General features: G+C 34.4%; 1 protein-coding gene across 1 annotated transcript; it reads left to right on the forward strand.

Moving 5' to 3' along the window:
* The first annotated feature begins 4,868 nt into the window (after positions 1–4,868).
* LOC128157300 (cyclic nucleotide-gated cation channel alpha-3-like) lies at positions 4,869–25,288 on the forward strand. The gene is made up of 6 exons (XM_052819793.1): positions 4,869–5,500; positions 5,588–5,728; positions 14,248–14,480; positions 18,833–18,978; positions 22,682–22,893; positions 23,425–25,288. Exons 3-6 carry the CDS (start codon positions 14,265–14,267, stop codon positions 24,804–24,806), a joined length of 1,956 nt encoding a protein of 651 aa, XP_052675753.1. The 5' UTR covers positions 4,869–5,500; positions 5,588–5,728; positions 14,248–14,264; the 3' UTR covers positions 24,807–25,288.
* Positions 25,289–26,083: the final 795 nt, after the last annotated feature.

Below are 26,083 nucleotides of genomic sequence, written 5' to 3' on the forward strand. Positions count from 1 at the left end.
TGATTATTTGATGGTTTTAAACTAAATAGAATTCTTAGAGTTTTTATAATGCCTTTAAGGGAAAGTATCAGCGCGTTTCAATGATGCAGTGGTCGGGAACCGAGCGCAGGAAGCTTTTACCTTGCCAGAGCGTAATTCATTTGTGAAATTGACATTTTTGATCTGAAATTAATGATCAACATAAGATTTATGCATTGATTTCTAATCTTATGAGAAACTGATGTCCAATTTCCGGAAAACACTTCTGGATTTTCATATTATTCCCAGATACGCATTCTGTTTCTCATGTACAAATAAAAAAAAACCTGTGGACTAGTTTATACGCTGAAGAATTACAAATAGATTAGATTTTCTCGAAACGCCCAAGGACTCGAAGGATTCAGAGGCTAAGATAATCGTCCTATTATATACCTTTCCAACTTCTCTCAAGTCTACTCAGTAATCGCAGCTCCAAATCTGTGAGCATTTCTGCCAATTTTTCTCTCCAACGGCATCTTTTTTAAAAGAAAAAATTGCCAAATTAATATCCTTCTGAACAAACCCAGCCACTGCGACATGCTTATATCTAATCAATATTAATTACATCTGAGAAAGTCTTGATTAAAATTCTACATCGTCAGGATTACTTTGATCCTGGCGCAATATGGCAGTGTGCATATACATTAAATCGATTTATTGTATATACACCTACAGCATTTGCAACACCGATATACTTTAAATGAGAGAGAGAGAGAGAGAGAGAGAGAGAGAGAGAGAGAGAATAATACAAGTGGGTCTTAAATCAAATCTACAATATAATGATTGTTGGTTGTCAGGTTCTTCCAATTTCCAATCGTTTTATAATCACAATATAATTCAAAATATTATAAAATATATGAATCAATTTTTTGCTTTTTACAAAATCTCTAGAACCCAGAGGCTTCCTGATGCTTCGCCCCCCCCCCCCCACTAAGATCCTAACTTTTTTCATAATTAACACACCCCCCCCCCCCCACTTCAATTTCTGGGTCCGTTCCTGGCCCCGCCGTCACCAACATTTTCAAATCATTCAACTCAGACCTCAACTCAAATCCTTAAAGGGAAAAAACATAAATGAAGTCAAAACTCAGACTTGAGGCTGAGTAATGTCTTGAGAAGAGTTGATGACGATGGGGCCTGGTAAGTTCAAAATGTGTGTACAATTTTGTGCGCAATAAATTGCAAGTTTTCTCGCACGCATCTTCAAAAGGCATCGAAGAGCGAAAGTCTAAAGAGCAATGGACTCGAAAACGTTAAACCAATCAGACAGTAAAGCATAAAACGCGCTAACTACACTGTTTCTCCGCGATGTTAGCATTAATCTTCATGTTTGATGATAGCAACGACTTACTACATCTCCTAACAGACACTGAAACCGAAAAATGAAACAGCGACATGAAATGAAACCGTTTCTGCCAAATCTATGTTACACATGCAATAGCTAGAGACCCTCTCTAATCCGTCCCCGTTGAACGATAGGCAGTAAAAAGCTATGATGTCGTTGTTATGTAAATCCCCTGTCAAAGCAAATCAGGGGAGCACGTTACTTTCTTCATGCAACTGCCATGGCCATTAAGTATTTTTCCCGAGATATTAATCCGGCTACTTTTTTTGTCTTTATAACGGTAACTTGAAATGTAAAATGATCCGATATCTATGACCAAAAGGTCTGGCTTATTCGCGATCTTTCTTTATTATTTGATATCATGACAACGTTTCGAGAAATTGCACTGGCGAAGAGAAATTGATTTTTCCTGGCACAAGAATGCTGGAATTGTCCACTGGAAGCCTTATGACCACTGAGTCCTTGTGGCAAAAGGAAATCTGGGATTGATGCGCGCAGCTTGTCCTAATGATGATAATGTAATCCGGGCCACTGAACGTCATGATTGTGCGCCGCAATCAGTGAGAAACGACATCGCAATGGGGTTGTCTGAAGAAAACTTTAGTCATGATTTCTATATAGAAAACTCTCTTTCATTCTTTGCAAGTCAGAAAAATTTTCTTCATGCCAGGAAAAAACGCATATATCTTCGGCTTGGAATTCATGTATTGTCAAAGAGCTAATATCATTTCGTAAAATCCATCCATCAAAGTCGGCCTGAATTCAATGCCGAGTTTTATCCCTATTGATGCACACATCGCTAAGTTAATGTTTATTTTTCCCTCAAAAGTGTCCGATTTATTTCAGCAGGATGCTTAAATAAAGGCAAGAAATTAAGGTCTTAAACAAAAAATGTCTTGTTTGTTCATGTTAAATTCTGTTCGATTCAAATATTACCAATTTCGCATCACTTTTATTTCACTTCTTTCATGCTGATTATAAACTTTCACTCAAATAAGCATGAAAACAAGTTTGTTTCTTCCAATTTTATTCCCGTATTTCTAATTTCCCCCCAGCATTTGCATTAGATGAATGATTGCATCTATTTTCGAGCCCTCTCCGACCATAGATACCATGCAATATTTTAACTTGAGTGATATAACAACAAAAAACATAAAAAAGGTCAAAATAAACACTCCATAGTTACTCTTCCCATTACTGCACATGTTAATGTTTGAACGAATAGATGAACTGGGTTGGAAAAATGTTTCTTAGAAATCTTTAAGTGGTACTTTAGTGGTAGTCGCCATTAATCGCGATTCACGCTGATAGCACGCAATCGGGTGATCACTGCACCGCAACCAACGTCATTACACGCGCAGGCGCCATTAAAAGACGGAGAGCAACAAATGGCAGCAGTTTTGGAAATTTCCTTTCATTTCACGAAAATTCTCATTATAAGTCTTGTGACACGTTGATTGGGTTTGTGGATAACATGATTGCAGGACGAGGTAAAAGACTCGTAATGGATAAAAGAGACCAACTGTTTAATGGATAAAGCATGCAAACTGGTTTGGTGCCTTTTGAAGACAATAAGTTGTTTATTTTATGATCTAAGGCGTAAAGTAACGCTTCGCCCCAAGTTAATTATGGAGACAAAATCCCTGGGGGAGGGGTCCTTTTTCAGTGATTTTCTCGTCTATCGGATTAGTGGAATCATGCGTCACAATCAGAAAAGTCCACCGGGACTTTGTTTGATTGTTTTAAAGACATAAGCGACACAAGCGTTAGAATAAATCTGATCTGCTCAAAAGATATTATAGCATACATATACGTTTACTGCATTCAAAGACCATTGGTGGTATGAACAATATTAGGTATTGTTATACTTTCATGTTAAATACTGAAATCTGATTGGTTAAGACGCAGTTAATAATATTTACTATTACCCTCAGCGTTAGCAACGCACTTGGCAACGGGTAACATTAAAAAATGTTACATGCACGAAAATTATGCGCGTACGGTTCGCTGTAGAATTCACGTTATTCCTATATAAAAGCAGTAAAATTTTCTTAAACATTTTAAAAAAGACATTCAGTATAACAAAATAAATAGTGCCTGTTTTGGGAGGATAACAGTTGAAATTGACACCCCTCGAAAACCATTGTCAACCTCCGCTTTGCATCGGTTGACAATGGTTTTCTCGGGGTGTCAATTTCAACTGTTACCCTCCCAAACAGGCACTATTTATATAATACCGAGCATTTCACTTTGTTATACTTTCATGTTAAATACTGAAATCTGATTGGTTTAAATGAAGTTCATAATCCGTTCTATTACCCTCAGCGTTAGCAACGCACTTAGCAACGGGTAACATTAAAAATTGTTACATTCGCGAAAATTATGCGCGTACGGTTCGCTGTAGAATTCACATTATTCCTATGTAAAAGCAGTTAAGTTTTCTTTAAAATTAAGACATTCAGTATAACAAAATAAATAGTGCCTGTTTGGGAGGATAACAGTTGAAATTGACATCCCTCGAAAACCATTGTCAACCTCCGCTTCGCGTCGGTTGACAATGGTTTTCTCGGGGTGTCAATTTCAACTGTTACCCTCCAAAACAGGCACTATTTATATAATGGCTTATGCAGCTATATATCAGATACCCATTGCTTTATAATATTGACCAAAGTTGCAATGTTGATCGTTGATACACAATACATATATCATAATATATAGGCAAATGACGAACTATTTGAAAATATACGTTTTAAAGTTGAGCAAATACTAGTATAAGAAATTTGTGCCGTATGAATTTTAACCTAACAGGCTTAAAAGAATTGAGACATCAAATCTTGGTGTAAACAGGTTAAATTTGCGTTTAAATAAGTCTGGTCAATACCAGCTGTTCTGAAGATTTAAAAGAATATAAATTTAACAACTTTGCTTTTTTAAAATAAGCCAGCCTAAAAAATCCCCAAAGTTATGAATTATGATTTATGTAGAAAATATTTGTTATATTTTTGTACTCATTGAAAATTCTGTATTTGGGCGTCCACTAATATTTTTGACGTCATCTTTTATCCATCTTTTGTGCGTATCAAATAACACGAAACCCCAAATCAAACAATATTGCGCATTATGATGCATTTGATTTGTGATCCATTTTGCTAGACCTACATGTATACCACGGCCTGCTATTTATCCGCCTGTCGTAATAAGCTATTATTTCCTTTGCCGGGCGTGACAAAGGAATGTTGAGTTTTCCGACAAAAGCTATAGATGTATATATTGTGACCAACACAAAAGTAGACCTGCAACACCCTCAATTGAATGTAAATTAAATGTTTATTCGCCGCTCCGTTATGACGGGTTAATATTAATTACGATCGAGCGGTTTCCAAGGTAATGATGAAAATATAATTCCATGGCCTTGTCGCTCTCACTCGGTATCTTGCTCCGTGGGATAACCTCTCTCATACATGGTACTTATTGATTTTGAATAATTAATTCAAAGATAATCGATGTATCTATCTACAAATATAACATGGTATTAATATACATTTAGGAGTTTATGGGGCAATTCTGGCATCGATCCGCGGGCCCTGGAAGACGGTGACCCGAAACTAGAGTCGAGATCTCGCCCCTGAGGAATACCCCTCTATATTCCATCATTTACCAGGCGCGGAATTCTCAGTCATTAAGCGCAGTTTTATGTGAAACATTGTTCTACTGTGTAAATCATTTCAGTGTATAGGCAACAATTGGTAGATCTTGATGTTTTGTAAACATTGTTTGTTATGTGTCCCATAAGACAACACACAGCCAGAAAGGACTCTTCTTGGTCTCATTTTTTAAGGCGGGAAAAAAATATTGCAAGTAAAATGGAATTGATAACATGTGATGAGAAATTCCGTGATTCCAGTAATGTGATTTTATTTTCACTTCCGACAGTCGATAAAGCAAGAAATTATTAAACATTGTTTGTTTAATTCCGCTTTTTCGTTGTCTCTTATTGCAAATTCTTCACAGACACTTTATAGGCAGCTAATGGAATGGGAGATAGTATGTTGTCATGGTTATAGGGAAATCAACAGACGTTGGATTGGGACCCAGTACTATAATGCAGAGTTGTGGAGCGTTCGATAACTTAAAAAGGTAGTAGCCGCATTTCTGTGGGATTTGGTGGTTTGTGCTGGTCAGTTCGCTTGGAATTAATACAATGGATTTGTAATTTGATTTTAGATACTTCATCGGGAGAAAAAATGTGATTTTCTCAGGAGAGCGATGAATTTTATTTCATAATCAGTGGTGATTTTAGAGGATTTTTTCTTTTCGTTCGCCGTTTTGAATGTGTAGACAATGACTGAAGAAAATTATTGTGAGGTAAGTTTTTATACATTTTTTTTTTTGACTTTTAATTCCGAACAATAATTTGAAAAATTGTTAATTGTAAATCTTTCGGCAATATTGATGTTGTGTGACAAAGACGACATATGTTGCAACATACACCAAATATAAATTTGAAAACATTCTTTTAAAACAATCCAGTTGTGATTTTTCTTCCGATTCCGGGTTTTCCCATTATTTACTTAAATCAACAATAAGTATATTTCAAAAACTTCCGCTACCCATACATTGTATTTCAATGATTTGTTTATCATCTCTTGACAATGGAAAAAGAAAGAAAGAAATAAGAAGATCATAAAAAGTAAAAAATAAAAAAAAAACAAGGCATGATTCAACGGCACGTTCGTGGCATTGGAAAAATAATAAAACAAAATTCCAGTTGTGGGGATTTGTGAATGTTATGATGTGGGTGTATCGTCACTGGCCCTTAAGGACGGCCATTAACAGCCGCAGCAACAAAAGGTCATTCTGCATTACACGGCGCACACTGCGCACTGGGGCCATCACTTTATGCAACTGCACTGGGTTTTAATAAACGCCGTCTGGACAAAATCTGGCAAGTGCTGAAAACCCTTCTGGCACTGCAGTATCTCGGGTCTGACAAATGTAGTTCAGTATATCAAATACATTGAATTTTTTTTAGAGAAACTTCTTGCCGAAATATGATTTAGCAGTTCACAGACTGTATCAAATATCATTAAGGGGTCTAGATAGTCATGGCTATTTTTTGGACTACAATTATCTCCTGGAGAAGAAGAGTTCTGTATTTGATGGTAGATCTGATGGGCAATTTGTTGAGCGTCTATTCTTCCTAACCGATCTATAAATATTTGATTTTTCGTCTTTATTGACATTTCTTGGTTTACAAATAAAGTTTAATGGTAATTCTGTAAATTTATTTACTAAATCATTAGTTATCCCCGATGTTAGGATGATTATGAAATATTGTTATGTCGTCCCAAGGAGGGGCAATTTAGCTTCTAATGTAGTTGCGTAATATTTACACACGAGGAATGATGTCCATGTTTATTTCCCCATCTGTTGCTCATAACAGCTGATACAGATACAAGCTATATCGTCTTTGAAGATCAAAGACAAACCAAACAAGACGCAACAAGTGCAGCAAAGGAAACAGACAGTGAAGAACAAAGTATCTCATCGAGAAAAATATAATATTTAGAGAGAATTGATAAAATAAAAAGATCCAAAATCGATAAAAACCCCAGTCATGTCATAAAGAGCTTTAGAATCGGGGGAAGGTTAACGGTAAAAATGATAATCGATCCCTATCTTATAATGTCTGAACAATGAATGCCGTGAAAATAGCGCGTATACTCTTTAATTAAGAAAAACGAAATTCATTCTATCACCGGGATTACATCACTGTATCATGCCTGATCAATATCGGTCTTTCTAATTAGTATTGAAAGTCTGAACGCCGGAAAATCTCTATATCAACATTCGATCCTCGAAGCCGGAGAATCGAAGTAAAAAAAAAAAGTATAAATATAATGCGAGATGAATTCAATTAATCTGGAACGAGCGTGTGAAAAACAATTGTCGTTATATAGAAGGACATGCCCATTTAAAATATTTATTAACTTTTTTGCTTATATATTTATTCTATTTTATTTTATACGCACATGTTCAGGAATATCAGATGTACAAAGATCATAAAAATAAACTAAGAAAAAAGAAAGAAGGCATCATCAGTGATTTGACGGTCGTGTAAATTTCACGAAGTCTGCCATTCATTTTCTGACCGTCCTGGGGGTTAATGTAATGATCATTGAGGCATACATGGATGAGCAGTATTTACCGCAAACGCCATCTTTATGCGGTTACTGATGGGTCGGAAAATTATTTCGTTTAACCTTGAACCGAGGCTCTGTGGTCGAGGTCAATATATGTTAAGTATTTTTTTTCTTCCGGGCATAGGAGATTTTTGGGTTTTTTACACCATTTTTTTTACCATCAAATATTTTGCCAAATAAAATTTGTACAATCTAATTAATCTAATGCTAGGGATTTTTACAGTTCCAATATGTGATTTGTAACAAAATGGGTAAATTTTGCAAGTTGTATAGATTGACCATCTGTTGACCACCAAACCTTCTTAATATTTTTTCATCGCTCATTTAAAGATAATATAAAAATTGCTTTTAGGGAAATTATATTGGTGTATCCTTCAATTTTCACCAAAAAAAAAAAAATCGCGATCTCGCCTTTCGCATGGTCTGAGTATTCAACATGAATGCTATGTGGTATGACAAACGGATTAATTCTATTCCGGGGACCAGCCGTGTCATAACTCATAACACCAATAGATGAAGTATACACAGTCATGTGAGAAGTCTATTCTCTCTTTTATTCAGTTTATGTATTTCAAATGGAAATGATATACGCGGTAATGTTTCCGACAAACACGTGTAGCACCTAAAAAAACGGACCCTGATATGTTACTTGGCTGCGGGGTAAGAATGATGGATGGTCAACAAAATAATCATCAGGTCAACCGTGAATATTTAGTAATGATTTTTTTGGCTATAAACCATTATTTAGTAAGTAAAATTCCACATATTTAACTATTTGAGCTTCAAAATTTGAAAAGATTCCTATATTTTTGTGCAGAGCTCTTTTTTTGAAGGAGATCAGTATAGCCTAAATATTACTACACCTACACAGCTCTCTTAAATTTGTTAATAATAAATAGGTTTGCATAGATCTACACGAATAAGTATACAAGAACTGGGGGATTATAGTTACTGTATAGTTTGATGAAGCAGTCCCATGTTTTGCATGTAGAATTAAACCAACTGAGTACAGAGTATAAAGAAGCGTTTTGAAAATGCCTTGTATGTAATTTTACAAAGACTAGAAATAAATATTGAGATACATTATATTTGGAATTCAATCAAGCTGTTCTAATCTGTAACAACGAATCTAGTTAAGTAACTAATACTTTTTTGTGCTTGAGAGTTTGTAGATTACTTTTCAAACATGTGAACCGACGTTTGTTTTTACTTACACTTTTTTTTCAAATTGTGTTTTCAAAGCAATTCTGTATGCCCAAGTTCTATTGATTACCGTGAAACACTATAACATTAACTCTTGCTGGAATTAGTACTCTCTAAAAGAACAGTTGTTTCTAACAATGCTCTAAAGCAATTAATTTTAAGTATGTACAGAACTTCTTGAAGAATTCTGTTTAACATACGCAACATGGAAATGCTTTTTGAAGATTCAGTTCGTTTTCCAGTTGAACTTTCATCTTTCAAAAAGACAGCTTAAGTAATTAATACATTTAATTTTCTTTTGTCAGGCCTTTGGCTATATTCCCTTGATGCTTCAGATAGATATTGGCTCTGTACCAGCTTGATAGAGCAAAAGGAATAAAATGGTTTCCATCAAATACATTTTATATTGGTAGTTATTAACTATTCGATTAGTGAATAAACGAACACTGATCAACCAGACAAAATACATAGCTATAAAAGACATCAATTTCCATAAACAAACAAAAGCAGATCAGATACATACTGAGTATATAGTTTTTTGGTTTTTTTTTTTTGTTTAACAGTTATTCCAGATAAGAAATAAGGGAGAAGGAAAAACAAAAATCGGACCATTTACAATTTCCACTCTCTTTTCTGTGATAACACTACGAATCGTTTTTGTAATGGATAGTCTAATACATTTCATCAATGACTATTTCAATATCTAATCGTACTATTAAAACTGAATTGAAAACTATATGAATATAAGTAATAAAGGATCATTCTTTGAACATTTTGAGGTTATCAAATAAAGTTGGGCGTTAACAAATCTATCTTTTAAAAGCTCTTTGCGCTTTATTGGATTTAATTGATCACCCTCGATCGTATTTGATCACCTCTTAATACTAAAAGATTGATTTCCTTATTTCTTACATAAAACAGTGCAGTATACTGCTGTACAATTGTGTGTCCACGACGAGAGAGAGAGAGAGAGAGAGAGAGAGAGAGAGAGAGAGAGAGAGAGAGAGAGAGAGAGAGAGAGAGAGAACGTAACGAGAATCGCAAAACCGGGTAGGCCTACTAAAATATAAAACTGAATTTATCGCCTTAAATAAAATGGCATTAATATTTCAGTATATATCAAATAGCTATGTTCTGACGTAATATCGTATTTGATCATATAGATTCGAATCTTGGCTGCCAATGTACACAACTCTAGACAATATAGATTGTTTATATAGACTTCGTATCAAAGTAAATTGAATTTATCTATTATTTTGGAATAAACCACAAGCAATCTAGGTTCATCGATAAACAATATACTGTTCCCACATTGCCTTAATTTAATGGACTTAGCTACATGTTATTTTCGATACGATAATGTAATGTATAATGTTCACGAAAAAACTGCCTTATGGCTCATTTTATTGCGTGGAATAAGTTGCAGTGGATCATTGTGCCAAATTCTGTAACCAAAACAATGCAGCAATTCCAATATTATTTCAACATTTTTTACCCGATATTATGAGGCATGAAAATATCTTAATTAAATCATGCACAAAAATTATTTCATGCGGGGGAAGTAGGTAGCTCAAACAAACAAACTTATTCAGGAGCTTTCATTTACATCATTATTACCTTTTTACAGTGATATAAATAACATGCTTTTTATGTCTCTGCCTTTTTACCTATTTTTTTTTAGTTGAATATTCTCTATAGAATCCACGAGAAGATATGATTGGTAAGGGAATTATACTGCATACATTGTCTTATTCATTTCATTTTTTTAATTCATTTCATGTTGCTGCCTCTCGATCTTTGTATTTTTTATAATGACTTTATATAAATGTGGATTATCATTAAACGAAATATTTTTCATTCTACCCACACTTCTGCACAGGCATCTTTTTTGATGACTATTACGTATATACAAGTAAACTTATGCAACAACGAAGAAATACTATTTGTTAACCCTTAGGAAAAAAAAATTGACATTGCTCGGAGTTTGAACAGTGGTAGCTAAGGCCTTTCTACATCAGTGATGAATTTGCCAACCCAGCCCCTTGACACAAGTCGGTTCCATTCTGTCGAAGACGACTTCCTTAATCATATCAACGAAATGCCATATTGATTCCTATAACTTACATAGCTTGTACTTCAAATGATGGAGATGGAAGGCGAGTGCAATTCAAAAGTCCACTTTTTTATTGTCAAGACGAGGCTGCAGGTTGTGACGTGTAGCGGAACTCTTCGTTCCATCCACCGAGTTCCACAAAACTCTTCATAGATACGCTGATCCTAACCAAACATTACAGTGAGTGGAATTAGCATTTAATTTGCGCGGACAATTTCTCCATTTTTTGCCGTAACGTGGATATAAATACTCTGTAACCCCTCCGTCATTTGATGTTCATCAATTATCTGCAACTCGATACATTGTGTCTTGACAGTAGATCCATTGGGAAGGGTACTGAATTGGGATAACACCGCTTTATAGAAAGTTACTGCGGCTCTCTGAAGTGTATTTACAAAACCATAACTCAATTTCGCTCCGCAAATTTCATAAAGATGTCAGAAAAATTAATGCACTAAGTGAAACGTTTGGGTAGAAGGATGACTATGTAAGAGTAAACACAGAGTTAGCTTTGAATATCCCTCTATCTGTAACCCAATCATTGTATGGTAATCTTGTACATTTATTTTGTGGAAGCTTTTGTTTATTAAAGAACGATATTATCTTTCCAAGCTGACAATCGGGAGCCGATGCCTCATTATTCCCCAGATTCCCTTGATTCTACATTTCTGGTGGTTTTACCGTGGTCCTTTAATCCTTTGGAATTTAGTTTTACTTTATTAAGTTATTTATTCACAAAATGCGTATCTTTATGGTACAAAGCATTAAACAAATTTCTTCGTCAAAAATTTTTTTCATACAATTTATTCCTTGATATAAAAAAATCGATCGTTCCTAATTTATTGTTACATTTTCCATTTGTCGCACAGAAAATTTTCTGAAAGTTCAAATATGGGATCGACAAATTATGAGGGTGGGTGGGGAAATACGGCGATGATTATAGTTCAGACCCCACATTCCATCTAGTAATGGTCAAGGTGTGATTGAAAAATGAAAGTTTTTTTTTTTGGTTTTTTTTATGTATTATATTCTGAAACTAAATCACATGAAACGTTTCGCTAAATTAGTCGTCGTAAAATCAATGTCGAAGGGGAGCGATTTCTTTTAGTTCGATAGAATTTGAGAACTCCTTTCTGAGCGTAGGATGATCTTTAATGCCAAGAAACAATAAGTATTTGTAGATTGTATTCAGGTAGACATCTAATTTGTTTCAAGATGCATGATATCAATCAATGCATTCATATAGAAAAACGACGTCAGAGGGGGTTTTTTCCATATCACGTGGAAATATAAAACCACAGATATCTCCAATAGGGACAACAGAGACGAAAAATAAATAGATTTAAAGCACAACCAGTGAATTGTAAAGTTCTAGAGGGGGAGTTCTATGAAATACTAATTTGACGTATGTAATCAAAGACGGTGAAAATTACGTTCTGAAAGACAGATGATTTGAATGGATATTGTTTGCTGCTTTCCAGAAATTCTTTAGGGTCTTGAATTATTTCTGATACGGTGAATAAACGGAAGCAGTTTAAGTGCAATGTACTGTGAAATGGATAGACGACCGTCGGTTTCCGAACTGGCGTGACGTCAAGGTAACGACTGTTGACATCCGGCTGCGCCGAGTCTCGTGAGATGGTGTAATTTTGCAAAATGGCGCCCAGGTTGACAGTACATTGGCTTCTGACAGCGCTAGTGTTCTGTCATTCAAGCTCCTCGGTGATTTCCTAAACAAGATTGGAACTAAACGGGCCGTTTTTCTTCTGATCGATCATATCATTATTTGTTTAGTTCTCAATTAATGATCTCCTAACTCATTTACATATATATCCAAGTTGACAACGATGCTTGTTTAAGACATGTAGGACTTTTACCGAAGACAGAAGCAATGAATTGCTACACTTTGGCAGAAGTCGATTGGTGCCATTATAACATTTATTGCCAAGCTTGGTTCTGAAGTTGATGAGGGTTTTAAAGTGCGGAGGAACTTGGCAGTGATTGCAAGTGACATCGAGAATTGACAAGAAATTATCTGTGGGTCAGAAAGACTTCAGCCATCATTTAAAAACGAACCTCAAATCGAACGAATGTAAGAGTTGATATTAAGATTCCTATTTCAAAACAGCGTTCAATAAATAATATAGTATGATATGCATGGAGAAGAAATCTTTTTCACAGTCAAAAGCATGGTCACGATTTCGGGCAAAAATTATTTTTCCGATTTCAATGTTTACAATGCTTCAGTAATGTATTTTTAAAATGCAACAAAAATTTGAGGTCATTTGTTGAGTTATAGGCGAGTTACAGAGCTTACAAATATGCTCGGTAAACAAAGCTTTTCTTTACATTTTGAATGTTGAAGTTAAAATTCCAATTTTAGACCTAAAACGAATATTTTAAATGTTAGGAACTGTTTATTTATGCTTAAAATGAAAATTGATAAAAAGATAGACAAATCAGCTTGAAAAAGTTTTTTTTTACTGCTATATTGAATCTATGTAAACAAACACAGGGCACGAGCCTTGTTTACGTGACAAAGAATTCTGAGCTCTGTATCTTGCTTATAACTTATCAAATGACTCTCAAATTTCATTTGATCATTAGAATTTCATTTCTAAAGCATTGTAAATAATAAAAACAGAAAAACAAAATTTGACCAAAATCGTGACCATGCCCCTTTAAGACGTAAGACATATAAACATACAGTATAACATATACCTGTGTATTTACTTCATCTCATTAGGAATTCGACGTCAAATCATAAAAAAGAACAACAAACTTGGTATCAAACATCTATAATACTGTTAGATTTCATACTTGATGACGTAGTAATAAGAGTACACCATAGCTGTATATACATAAAACCTGGTACAAAAAGTTCATCATCTTTTGTACATGTGTTATAAAACATTTATGTTTCGTCGTTGAATCCTTCCTAGTTATTATCATGATTAGAGATTAGATACACCCTGATACCATTAATTGCATTGTTGATTGAAATAAATAGATTATAAATAGTGAACGTAAATATTGAATGTTTCAATATTCCATCGCATAACTCGGAATCTGTTGACTCGAGTTTTGGTTTGAAGAAATCAACAAAACACTGTGGTCCAACTGTCGTGTGGTGTACATATATAATAGAATATCCATCAAATGTTCATATTTATGTTTTTACCCGCAATTCGAAGTGATTATTTGATTTTCAAACTAGAATCCCATGCGACACTAATCACCATTGATTATTTACAATAAAATCAGAGGATGTGTATCTAAGACAGTGGAAACTACAAATACATCGATTCACTGGCGAACAATCTCTGCAATATAACGATTTAAAAAAAATAGATAATTCCTTTCAGATGCTGGACAGGTGGTCATGACAAATACAAACGTTTCACAGGAGAAGCTGACGAGCACGAGGTGTGAAGAAGACGAATTGGAGGTGATAGAGAATGGGGGGCTCAGCCCTCACCCCTCCCTCAGGACCGAGGATGACGCATGCTCAGAAATCATCCGCATTGAACAGGGCGGTTCCCAAGAGCGGGACCCAGAACAAAACACTACCCTGGAGAGGATCGTTCGAACTTTACAGGTCAGTGACCAATTTGAAAGCTGTGGAATCTTTTGAATCTTTGAATCTTTACAGGTCAGTGACCAATTTGAAAGCTGTGGAATCTTTGAATTTCCTTATAGTTCTATTCTCGTGGATTTCCAAATCATTTTCATGTTGATGATGACGTAGTTTCGTGAATTTACTAGGACTATTAATGAATTAATACAATACAATTTATAATGTAATTTGTTGTTGGGGTGTAATTTCGTGACTAGGGAACTCACGATATTCACAAAATTGAACCATCTTGATTTCAACGATTCCACTGTTTCTGTTGTACTAGTATGTAGTAGCATTATAGATACCGGAAGCCGCAAAAACTAGAACAGTTGAATTTGGGTTTTAGTGAATTGGGTCATTATATACCTCATGGCAGTTTATGATAAATGTTAAGATAAAATCAAAATAATTTGTGGCCAACGTGATTTTAGTTGGATTAGTATCAATGTAATGCCATCAATGGTAAATTAACAACAAGTACGAAAAGTTGAATTTGGGGTGTATATATAAGTGGAAGTCAACTAACGCTATGGGAGAAACAGTAATAGTTATCAAAATGTCCAGTTGGATTTGGAATAATGGGAAAAGTTCTTTGTGGGATACAGGGTAATCCTGGAATGCGTATGCGAGCTTTTGTTTGGAAAAAAGCTCATATCATGGATCTTGATAAATAGAATGTTATTTGTAAACATTTTACAAGATGCCAGTGCTTACTGGAATCTGTGGATAAGCCTATTCACTTCTCTGAAGTGAAAATGGAAATCCCAACTCCATGTTCGGATTCTTAATATAAAAAAAAAACTTTTGCTGTAGCAAACTTTTTAATTATTTTTTAAAAAATTATAATACCTCAATATGATATTTCTATATATAACGCGTCATCTGATTAGTATAGAAACTTACGTGACGGGCTAACAAAAACGTCGTGTCTTCTCAACCTCTTAGGAAACTTTGGGATTTTTCATTCCAATGTAATGGAAAAATCGAGATGAGCCTACAATGTAAACAAATGTGATTAAATCTAAAAAAAATAATTATTAAAGTTTTATTTAGATAAGGAAAGCAATTTAGCTATCTATAATTTGTATTTACAAAAGAGAAGAAAAGTAAGAAAATAACATAGAAAATAAAACATTCACGATGTTTTTGCTTTTTAAAAGATGAAAAAAAAAATATTAGAACTCGACGCATTTTATGTTGTTCTGAATAATAAGAAAAAACATTGCAGAATGTTCGGGGAAAATATGAAGATTTATTTCCACAGAAAAATAAAATGTTATTCGGGCGATGAACTCGGGAAACATGATTTTTTCTAGGGAGAATAATTCTTCATATCTCCCTCACCATTATTCAATAAATGTATAAGTGTACCATCCTCACAATGTGCATTATTAATTAAATCTTAATACTATTACGTCTTCATCAAAATTTAGTTATATCTGCATGTATATATAACAATTAAAATTACATTGTAATTGTTTACACATCAAATTTGAGATTCGAATCTACAGGATTGATCTAAATCCAGTATTCCGTTACGTTTGCTTTGGATTATAATCGTAAATGTTTTAAATTTGAAAGCTAAAACCGTTTCAGAGCCCTTGCGTTGAAACCAGTGTTTGAATTTCATATTTGATGCCACCAAAAAGATCGAAATCTGTTCATCCTACGAACATGTTGAGCATAATTAACAATCTTTTTCATTATGAATTCTTATTTGCATTCAGCGTTGTCCAATACTTCCACTTCATAACAATGAAATGCAGACCGGCGTGGAAACCGCTATTAACTTAAAAGGTTTCTGCAGAAAGGATTTTGATGTTTTGTTAATTTCACATGCGGTTCCTTATTATTTAAGACATTACAATTCGTTTCATTTGGAGGTAGATTGTTCGATATCTCGCCGACGCTTATAACTTTGCCCCAATCAGACGGCGTTCATTAGCGCGACTTGAATCCGGGGACTAGCGGCAGCTAATGGCACGTCTAATTGTAGTTTCTAAGACCCATAGAAATAACAAATTTTGAATAGCTCTGGAATTGTCCTTTAACGTACATTTGTATAGATAATGATTGTGATTAAGTGAGCCATCCTCTCCACGTGACCACGGAAGCTCGGCATCCATCTAAGACTGACTAGGGGTTGTAAAATTGTTGCACATGAAAAAATACTTATGTCATAACAATCAATCGAAATTTGGTCTAGTCCTTTTGGAGATCGACAGAATTAATTCGTATTCTTCAGACCTTCCTCATTCATATTTTCATTACTCTATAACACTCTCTCAGACATTTTCAAATTTGGCTATTCAGTCACAACCACTTATTTATATATAAACACAAAAAAAGCTTTGTGCGGTTGCCAGTGGGATTTTTTTTTATTCCATAGATGAAGACACATTCGATTAATTCTTACTCCTTCAATATAGCTGGGAGACATGACTCTTACGCGATATGACAGTTTGGAAATCATTGCGAAATTGGCGTTTCCCCGTGCCCTTTATCAATAGTGTTGGACCCCATGGATAACATTGTCGAATTTGTTAATAAATTTGCTATTGATGCTGTCATAAATCATATAAATCTCTTTCTGGGTGCCTCATGTGAATGCCATTGATTTGTATTTATAACACATTAGAGGTAATTCAACACCCCGGCGGCGAGATCTTCCTGAGAAATATTATTACATGAAGATATTAGCCTTCGAAAGTCCTTTACGTGGATGTTGAAGGGTTCTGGAATACCCACACAGTCCGATGGGAGAGAACCCACGTCAATGCCAAACATCAATTCTACGTTTTTATGAATAATTTGTCTTTTTTTCCCTGGGAAATAACAGTACAAAAAATCACTTTCACTGAAAGCATAAATCGAATCCGATTACTCCATTTTAATAGTGCTCATTTATAATTCTAAATCTGTTGGCACTTTTGATTGAAGAATATAAACATTTTGTGAAGAATGACCGATTCATGTTCTGTGTAACTGATGTACGCGTCTTTTCAGAGAGACATAGACATAATTTAAAAGACAAGGATACGAACATATTTGTTCATAATATTTCACACTTTGGTATATAGAAATTCTCTATAAAATTCATTCAGAGAGAACACGAGGGAGAGAAAAAAAGAGACAAGGTACAAACGTGAGGATACATTTACTATATATTGTAATCACTTAGGACATTGCAGAAAAAATTATACAAACAGAAAATTGCACTTTTTATGAATAAAGATATTAGAATTTAATGATAAAGAATAATAATTCAAATCGATCAGGAAAAATGTCGCTTTCTTACAAAATTTTATAAAAATCAACCACTCTTTGGTTGCATATAATAAATCTAATTTAGAAATCCGACCATTATCATTTCATACCGAACATACTTAGTATCTAGTATAATGGCACACGTCTTCAACATAAAAATCGAAGTACTGAAAGCACTGAAAGATGGGGTCTTTATATTTTGTTAGAATTAGACAAAAAAACACGTTTGATAATTGATGGACGTGGAGGGCACTGGCCTGTTCGGTCGATGAAATAGATTAAGAAGAATTGACTCTTTTCATGTAGAAATTACATTTATACATAGTTTCAACTGAACATTACTGTAAACATAAATGTATAGCACCAATTAGCAACATCGTTGATAATTGTTTACAATTCTTTAAAACTGTTTTCTTAGATTTGTTTAGAATTACAGCCCTGTCAGAACTAGCATACAGATTTTCCTTCCTTCCTTCCCCTCTAAACACTTTTACCATTTTATCAATTCCGGCAGAAGTATTTTAGTCGTGCCTGTTTTCCGAAATAGAAAATATTGAACATCAAAACATGCTAACAAAATATTACTCACTTTATCTTTTTATCTTGTTTTAAAAATTATTTCTTGGATACGTGGACTTGTTTTAGACCTGTTCGAATAAAAATATCTTGGAGTAACGGTGTAGCAATTGTTTTTTTTTTCATGCAAAATTAAAACCAAGTATACAATGAAATTACGCTATTTCAGGAAAACAAATGTTAACGTTCTTTTTTTGAATGAACTAATGGTATGGAAATGTTACCGATATCGAAGCTTCAGACAATTCTTTGTTCTGTACATGGGAATATTGAATGTATATCCGACGTCAAAATGTCTGCTGTAAAATAGAATCTGGTGACTTCTGCCCTTATCCGGAAAACTATAGGTTTCAACGTATTGTAACAAATGTCTAAGGATATGTTCTGACCCATGCATGTCATGCACGTCATCTGCTTATATACAACTTGGTTATTTATAATTGATAAAACATTTTCAATGAAAATAATTTTGTTATTTTTCTTTTTAGGTGATAAAACAATGGGCCTCCGGAAGATGGCGCTCGCGCACACTTCCGGCGCGGCCGGATTCGTTTCTAGAGAGGGTAGCTATGGGAGGAACAGACGTCAAAATTGCTCAATCAGACAGAAAAGTCAGAAAACCGTCCGATATCAGGTGAGAATACATACAATACATTCGTTCCTATCACACATAATAGCACGAACTTCATAAAATACATGTACGATATATTACTGTTATAAAGAATTATCGACATCGTTTTTTGTATGCAAAATTCAATGAGAATATTTTTATCATCTGAAGACCTATGATATCAGATGAAAGGGATAAATTTATAGTCTGTCCCAAGTTATTGCTTCCATCACTTTTTGATGATTTTTAATTAAAATACACATACCTGTGAAAGAAATACAGTTGAAATTGATGAAAGGGAAGTTATCAAAGATATCTTCATTGAACAATTATCATTTTTCACTCATACAAGTTCACAGGAACGAAAACAAATTTCTTACGGAGATTTATAATGGGAAATCCTTACATCTTTGTCCATTCGGAAGTACTCGGGGTAACTCGCGCAATTTTTCAACGTTATCATCCGGGCTTATTAATGGCTGATGCATTGCAAAATCCCCGTAGATTTCTTTTTTTTTTTTTGAATGTTTATTGAAACCTGAAGTGGTAGAGGGGGCGTTTCAAAACAGATAATCTGGACATTTTTCATATTAGTGGATTAACGTAGTTTGAGCACAAAGGTATACATGATTACCAAAATATCAAGCAAAAACTAGGGACAGAGTATAAATGATATATCGAAATGTTTAGTAATTACATATAGTTTTTCTGTCAACTATGAGACATTAGCAACGGCAACAATGGTGGTTTCATCAATTATGATGACAGTGAACATATTATCCGAACTCTGTTTATTCCAAATATAATATCAACGAAAGTATCAAAGGAATCCATCTTGCAAGTATTTATTGCCCCTCTCTGGTATTAAAGACAAATTGAGCACACATAGTGGAGAAGGGTTATGTTCTGATTGCAAATGACACAGATTCAGTTGCGCAAGAGTAAATCATAACGAATTCCATTAAAGTTTGAAGTATGCTTGGCGTGTATCTTCGGTAAATCAGTCCGATACGCTTTTACAATTAATTATAAGTAGAAGATATAAATCTCCGTGCATTAGATCCATTAGGGGCTTTCTAAGAACTGGCATAGTTTTACGATAGTAAATCTAGATAGAGGGAAGAAGCAACTCTTCTGCCTGTTTCTGTCAACCTCACCAGCAATAAAAATACCCGCGACTAGGGCACTTTCACAGCACTTCAGAATTTAATTAATCAAGCGTTTTAATGCAAGCACAATGGTTTGGTGTCAATGTCGCCTTCGCAGAGCTAAGAAGGAGGCGGTAACTCTGGCGTTTTGTCACCGTATCGATTGGGCCCGGGGTTAATCCATCATACCTTACAGTCAACAATATTACTAAGCAAGCAAGGAAATAAGAAGGAGACAGGAAATTAAAGCTCCCGAAGCCGAGTCAATCGCGGCAATTATCATATGAAATATACTTTCACTGTTCATCATTTTCATCAGACCGGGAGATTATCGAAACGAATGGTCTGTTCTAGGAAATACAGTTTGGTAACAAAGAACGGCGCCGCTTCCGCTTCCCTTTAGCATGAATGTGTTAAAAATTGCAATCGAAAAAAAAAATCAACAGCAACGGAAAGAGTACATAACCTTAATATTATCGATTGCTTAAATTCAAGTTTTATGTTAAGGTAGAACACAGTTGAGATAGGTCAAAATTTTCCTTAAATTCGAACTTAGATATCTCTTTTTGATGTATTAAATATTGAGGAATTTTATCCACATGTTTTCTATTCACATAGTTTGAAATGTAGCCTTTAGACTTCCTTTAGGAAGATCAGACATTTGGTATTAAAATGTAAATTACATGTACTTGAAAAAAATTACATTTTGAAACAGTTTTGTTTATGTTACTCGTTATAACGAGAAAGACTTATATAAAATGTCGCGTTTCATTGTACAACATGTACTCAATGAGTATCTTTATGTAAAATGGATGAACATATATTAAAGAAGTTCATTTAATTAGTGAAAGAAATTTCAAAATAAGAAGCAGAGCAAATTAATAAATTAAGTGACTAATGTATTAAGGTACCTCACTACACCTACACTTATACTTTTTAAGACACTACGTCACAAGATGGCGATTTAAATTAATGTTTTATTAAACTGTTAATATCGTTCGATTGGGTTGTACATCGTCGTAACTCAGTGGTTAAAGTAATGGACTTCTGAACCGCAGATCATGAGTTCGAAACCTCTGGAGCTTTTTTTCATGTTAACCCAATTGAACTTTTAAAAATGCATTTTTTCATCCAAAATTGCACAATTTTTTGCCTTTTAGACTTAAATACTTCTTATCCATTATGATATCTATCATAATCAAGTAATTTTCTGCTGATTTTAGAAAAAAATTCACGGTGTAGTGAGTCACCTTAAATAGATATGAAGGATAATTTGTTTTCAGACTCCAAAATGTTACATGTTATATACAAAAGCAATTTTTTCAATATAGGTTATATAAAACACATTATGGGACAAATATCGTATATCCATTGAAACTATATAGTAATCTGTAACTAATAGAATTGTGTTTTTATGACTAGGACTACATGATATTTACTTCGAAAAGGGGTTGTAATGTACGTTGAAAAGCACTTATTCATATAAGATAACATGTCAAATCCGATCATTTTAATATAGAAGTTAATAAATAATGATCGCTGTTATTTGAAAATAATCAAAATTGGACAAACATTTCTGGAATAAAAAAAAGACTGAAAGGGTGAACCTACTGGTATGAACGAGGAACACTCATTATTTATTTATTTTTTCACATTAATAAATCGAAAAACAACTACTATCTAATGTATTTTATTATAACGAGATATTTTCTCGTAAATATGAGATAATCAACTCGTAATAATGAGATCTTTTCTCGTAATTTTGAGATATTTTCTCATTATTACGACATCTTTTCTCGGAATAAAGAGATAATTAACTCGTAATAACGAGATCTTTTCTCGTTATTACGAGATCTTTTCTATTTTACGAGATATTTTCTCGTAATAATGATATCTTGTCTCTATGAATATCTATATGAAAAAATTATTTCCTTTGAAATTCACAACAAAACTTTTAAAAAAATTGGGTTTTTTTTGTTTTACGAAAAAAAAAGTAATTCATGTCCCCATCCGTTGACCTTTTTATAATACACTTTCATTTAGAATATCTTCAAATATATTAAATTGTGTATATATTATTTTATGAACTTGTAGACTGCACGTTTTCATGATAAATGGAATTTTGGTAAAATGGTGCTCATACAGTACACTATTCTGCCATTTGATTTATCTTTAAAAAAAGCCTTATTGTATAACAACATATTACAGTATAGATAGAATCTATCGAATGCTAAGATACATATTTTAACCTTTAAAATTACTTTCAATCAATAAAAAGAAATGTTTAAACAAATATTTGTAATAGAGTACAATACATATATCTGTTCCGAAAATAAATACCTATAGATATATGTAAACAATAACAAGACCCGAGCTTTGTTTACAAAAAAAAAATTCTGTATCTTGCTTTAAACTCAATAACTGACTTTCAAATTTTGACGAAACATTGAAAACCCCATATTAACCATTCTAGACATTAAAAAAAATAAAACTTTAAAAGTTTGAGCTCAAATCGTGTCTAGGTCCCTTTATAGCAGCAGCCATGGTTTTGACAACTCTGTGTTTTGTGTATGTGACAGATACTGGAAGACGTTCGTGGTGGACCCCTCCCAGAGCTACTACTACCGATGGCTGTTCGTCATCTCCTTCGCCGTTCTCTACAACATCGTCATCGTGATCGCACGGTCCGTGTTCGCCGAGCTACAGACGGAGTACCTGGCCCTGTGGATGGTCCTGGACTACTTCAGTGACTTCCTCTATGTCATGGATATGCTTATATCCATGCGAACAGGTACAGCAGATACATCAGAAGCGTATTTGATTTTGTTTTGAATACATATCTGCATTTCATTGAATAAAGCAAAAGGATTAAAACCAATTTCTTGCAACTTGCAAGTTCTTCTAAAGATATAAAACACACTCTAGTATCTGTTGCTACAACCGATGAAATTTAAATGAAATTCAAGACTTCTACTGACAAAACTATCAATTTTCTTTACCATTCTTATTGAGTTAATCAATATTTAAATTTGTAAAAGTAAATCCATTTACATACATTTGTTTAAAATAGGCTGTGTCATTTTATATTGTCTATTTGATTTTGTTTGGAAAGCAACGTCAAAAGGCCAAATCTCGTGTATTATCCATGAATTTTAAGAAAAGGAAGAATCAAAACTTGCCTACCTTACAATCGCCTGATCCTGAAAAATGACATATCTTATTTGGCTTCAATGCACCTTAATTCATATTCGCATTAAACCGCTATATAAGAGGAAATGTTAATAAACATGAATTAAGTTGGAATTCAAATTCATAATTTCAGGGTACCTGGAGGAAGGTCTCTTGGTTCGGGATGCCCAGAAGCTCCGTAAGAACTACACGTCATCCTCAATGTTTATAGCTGATGTGATAAGTATCCTTCCTACCGATATCTTCTACCTTGTCACCGGCATCAACTACCCCGAGTTCAGGTTCAACCGCATTGTGCGGTTCAACCGGTTATTCGAGTTTTTCAATCGAACAGCCACAAGAACTAGCTTTACAAACATGGTCCGTATCTTTAACCTCTTGTTGTACATACTCATCATCATCCACTGGAATGCGTGTATATATTTCGCCATTAGTAATGCAATAGGATTTGGCAGTGACAAATGGGTGTACCCGAATGTGAGCATCCCAAAATACCAACCTTTGACCCGGAAGTATATTTATAGTTTCTATTGGTCCACTTTGACCTTGACCACCATTGGGGAGACTCCGTTACCTGACAGGGACGAGGAGTATTTGTTTGTGGTCGTGGACTTTCTAATAGGTGTACTCATTTTCGCCACCATTGTTGGAAATGTCGGCAGCATGATCACGAACATGAACGCAACACGTGCAGAGTTCCAGCAGAAAATGGACGGCGTGAAGCAATACATGGAATTCAGGAAAGTGTCAAAGGAACTAGAGCAAAGAGTTATAAAATGGTTTGATTATCTATGGACAAATAAGCAATCCCTGAACGAAGAGGAAGTTTTAGGTACGCTTCCGGACAAATTAAAAGCAGAAATAGCAATACATGTGCATTTAGACACGTTGAAGCGCGTGGCTCTCTTTCAAGATTGTGAACCAGGCATGTTGGTGGACCTTGTGCTTAAATTGAAACTACAAGTGTTTAGTCCAGGTGATTACATATGTAGGAAAGGTGACATAGGTAAAGAAATGTACATTGTTAAACGGGGACAGCTAGGTGTGGTTTCGGACGACGGCAAACAAATATTTGCGACGTTGCGTGAAGGAAGTGTCTTTGGTGAAATAAGCATATTGAACATCGCAGGAAATAAAAATGGTAACCGGCGAACGGCCAACATTAGGAGTATAGGATACAGTGATTTGTTCTGTTTATCAAAAGATGACTTATGGGAGGTGCTCACGCAATATCCGGATGCAAAGAAAATACTCATGGACCGTGGTAAACTCATTTTGCGAAAAGACAACTTACTGGATGAGGACTTGATGAAAAAGTTGGAGGCTCAACAAGAGACGACGGAACAGAAACTGGAACGGATAGATTCAAACCTGGACACGTTACAGACGAGGTTCGCCAGACTCCTGGGTGATTACAACTCCACTCAACAGAAACTGAAGCAACGAATCACAAAGCTAGAAAAACTCTTGGCACGTGACCACGATGACGTGTCCAATATATCTGCGTTAGAATGAAGGACAGGGGATTGTTTTTGATATTTATTGTGAATGGTGCCGATGGGAGATGTTTGGTTTTGCCAAGATGGCGATTTAACAATCAGCAGAGGTCCAATGGAGTCCTGTGATCTGTTTATTGTAAGAAACATCCGCATTACCAAAGCAATACAACCGAGTGACGTCATACGATACTACCCTTATGTTGTGATTCCATACCATAGAAGAACGGTTATGTTCACATCAACTGAACATTTACTAATGGACGGTCAGCGAAAATGGACAGCAAGAAGTAATGGTTCAGAAATACAACACTATCTTAAGTGCTCCGTAAAAAATGTAGGGAGAAAGAGTGCGCGAAAAATTCATGGTTTCTAATGTATAAAGAGTGGCTGGCTCGCTCTTTCCGTGAAATCATCTAGAATTGTGATATGCTTCTTCTACCAGTTCAATAAAGTAGAATCAATGTTTATAGACTATATATATAAAGAAGAAAGAAAATCTTTTACTACTAATTTTCTTTGAAAAATGCAAAAATGTTAAAGCACCAGAGAGCAATGAAAATAGTCTCTTTCAAAAGCTCCTCCGTAAGTTTATATTTAGCGAGTATTATATTTGGCAGTAATATTCTCGAACTAGTGCAATATATGTTCTGCCATGCGGGCTAAACACAATACACAATCAACTGCAAAATGCACAGATGTACATATAAACTGGGAAATTTTATCATCATATCTTTTTCATTTCAACTTACTATCTTTTACCTTTCACTTATATGGCCAACAAACTTTAAAAATACACAGATGTAAATATTTAAAAAAAAAAAAACTAATAATAAAGCATGTAAGAATAAATTTATTTTAAAACGAGCCTTTTATTCGGGAAAGAGTAACATTATTTTCTATTTAAGAAGCATGGGAAATCCTGAATGAATACACAAGTAAAAAAAACCAACTATTTTAAATCTACGATTTTGGACGAGACCCTGTCAAATAATTTTCATAAAAAATCTTTTGCACTGAATGAACAGCGTTAATTAATTTTCGAGTTTTCCCAGGAGAAATTAATGATATCTCCCATGCGAACAGAATTAGAAGATCTCTATCTTGCTGCCATTAATTTCATTAGGTACAAGAAAAAAAATATTTAGATTCCTTTTTACTAGCTTTTGCTGAGAAAGACAAGAGGCAATGTTATATATTCCGACAACGTAAAGCGAGCGAAATACGGTTGCATTCTTTCTGAGTTGATACAGACATCCTATTCTAAGCAAGTTCATCTCCTCTCTAGAACTTATT

The sequence above is a fragment of the Crassostrea angulata genome, chromosome 7 (assembly GCF_025612915.1).
Source record: "Crassostrea angulata isolate pt1a10 chromosome 7, ASM2561291v2, whole genome shotgun sequence".
Lineage (NCBI taxonomy): Eukaryota > Metazoa > Mollusca > Bivalvia > Ostreida > Ostreidae > Magallana > Magallana angulata.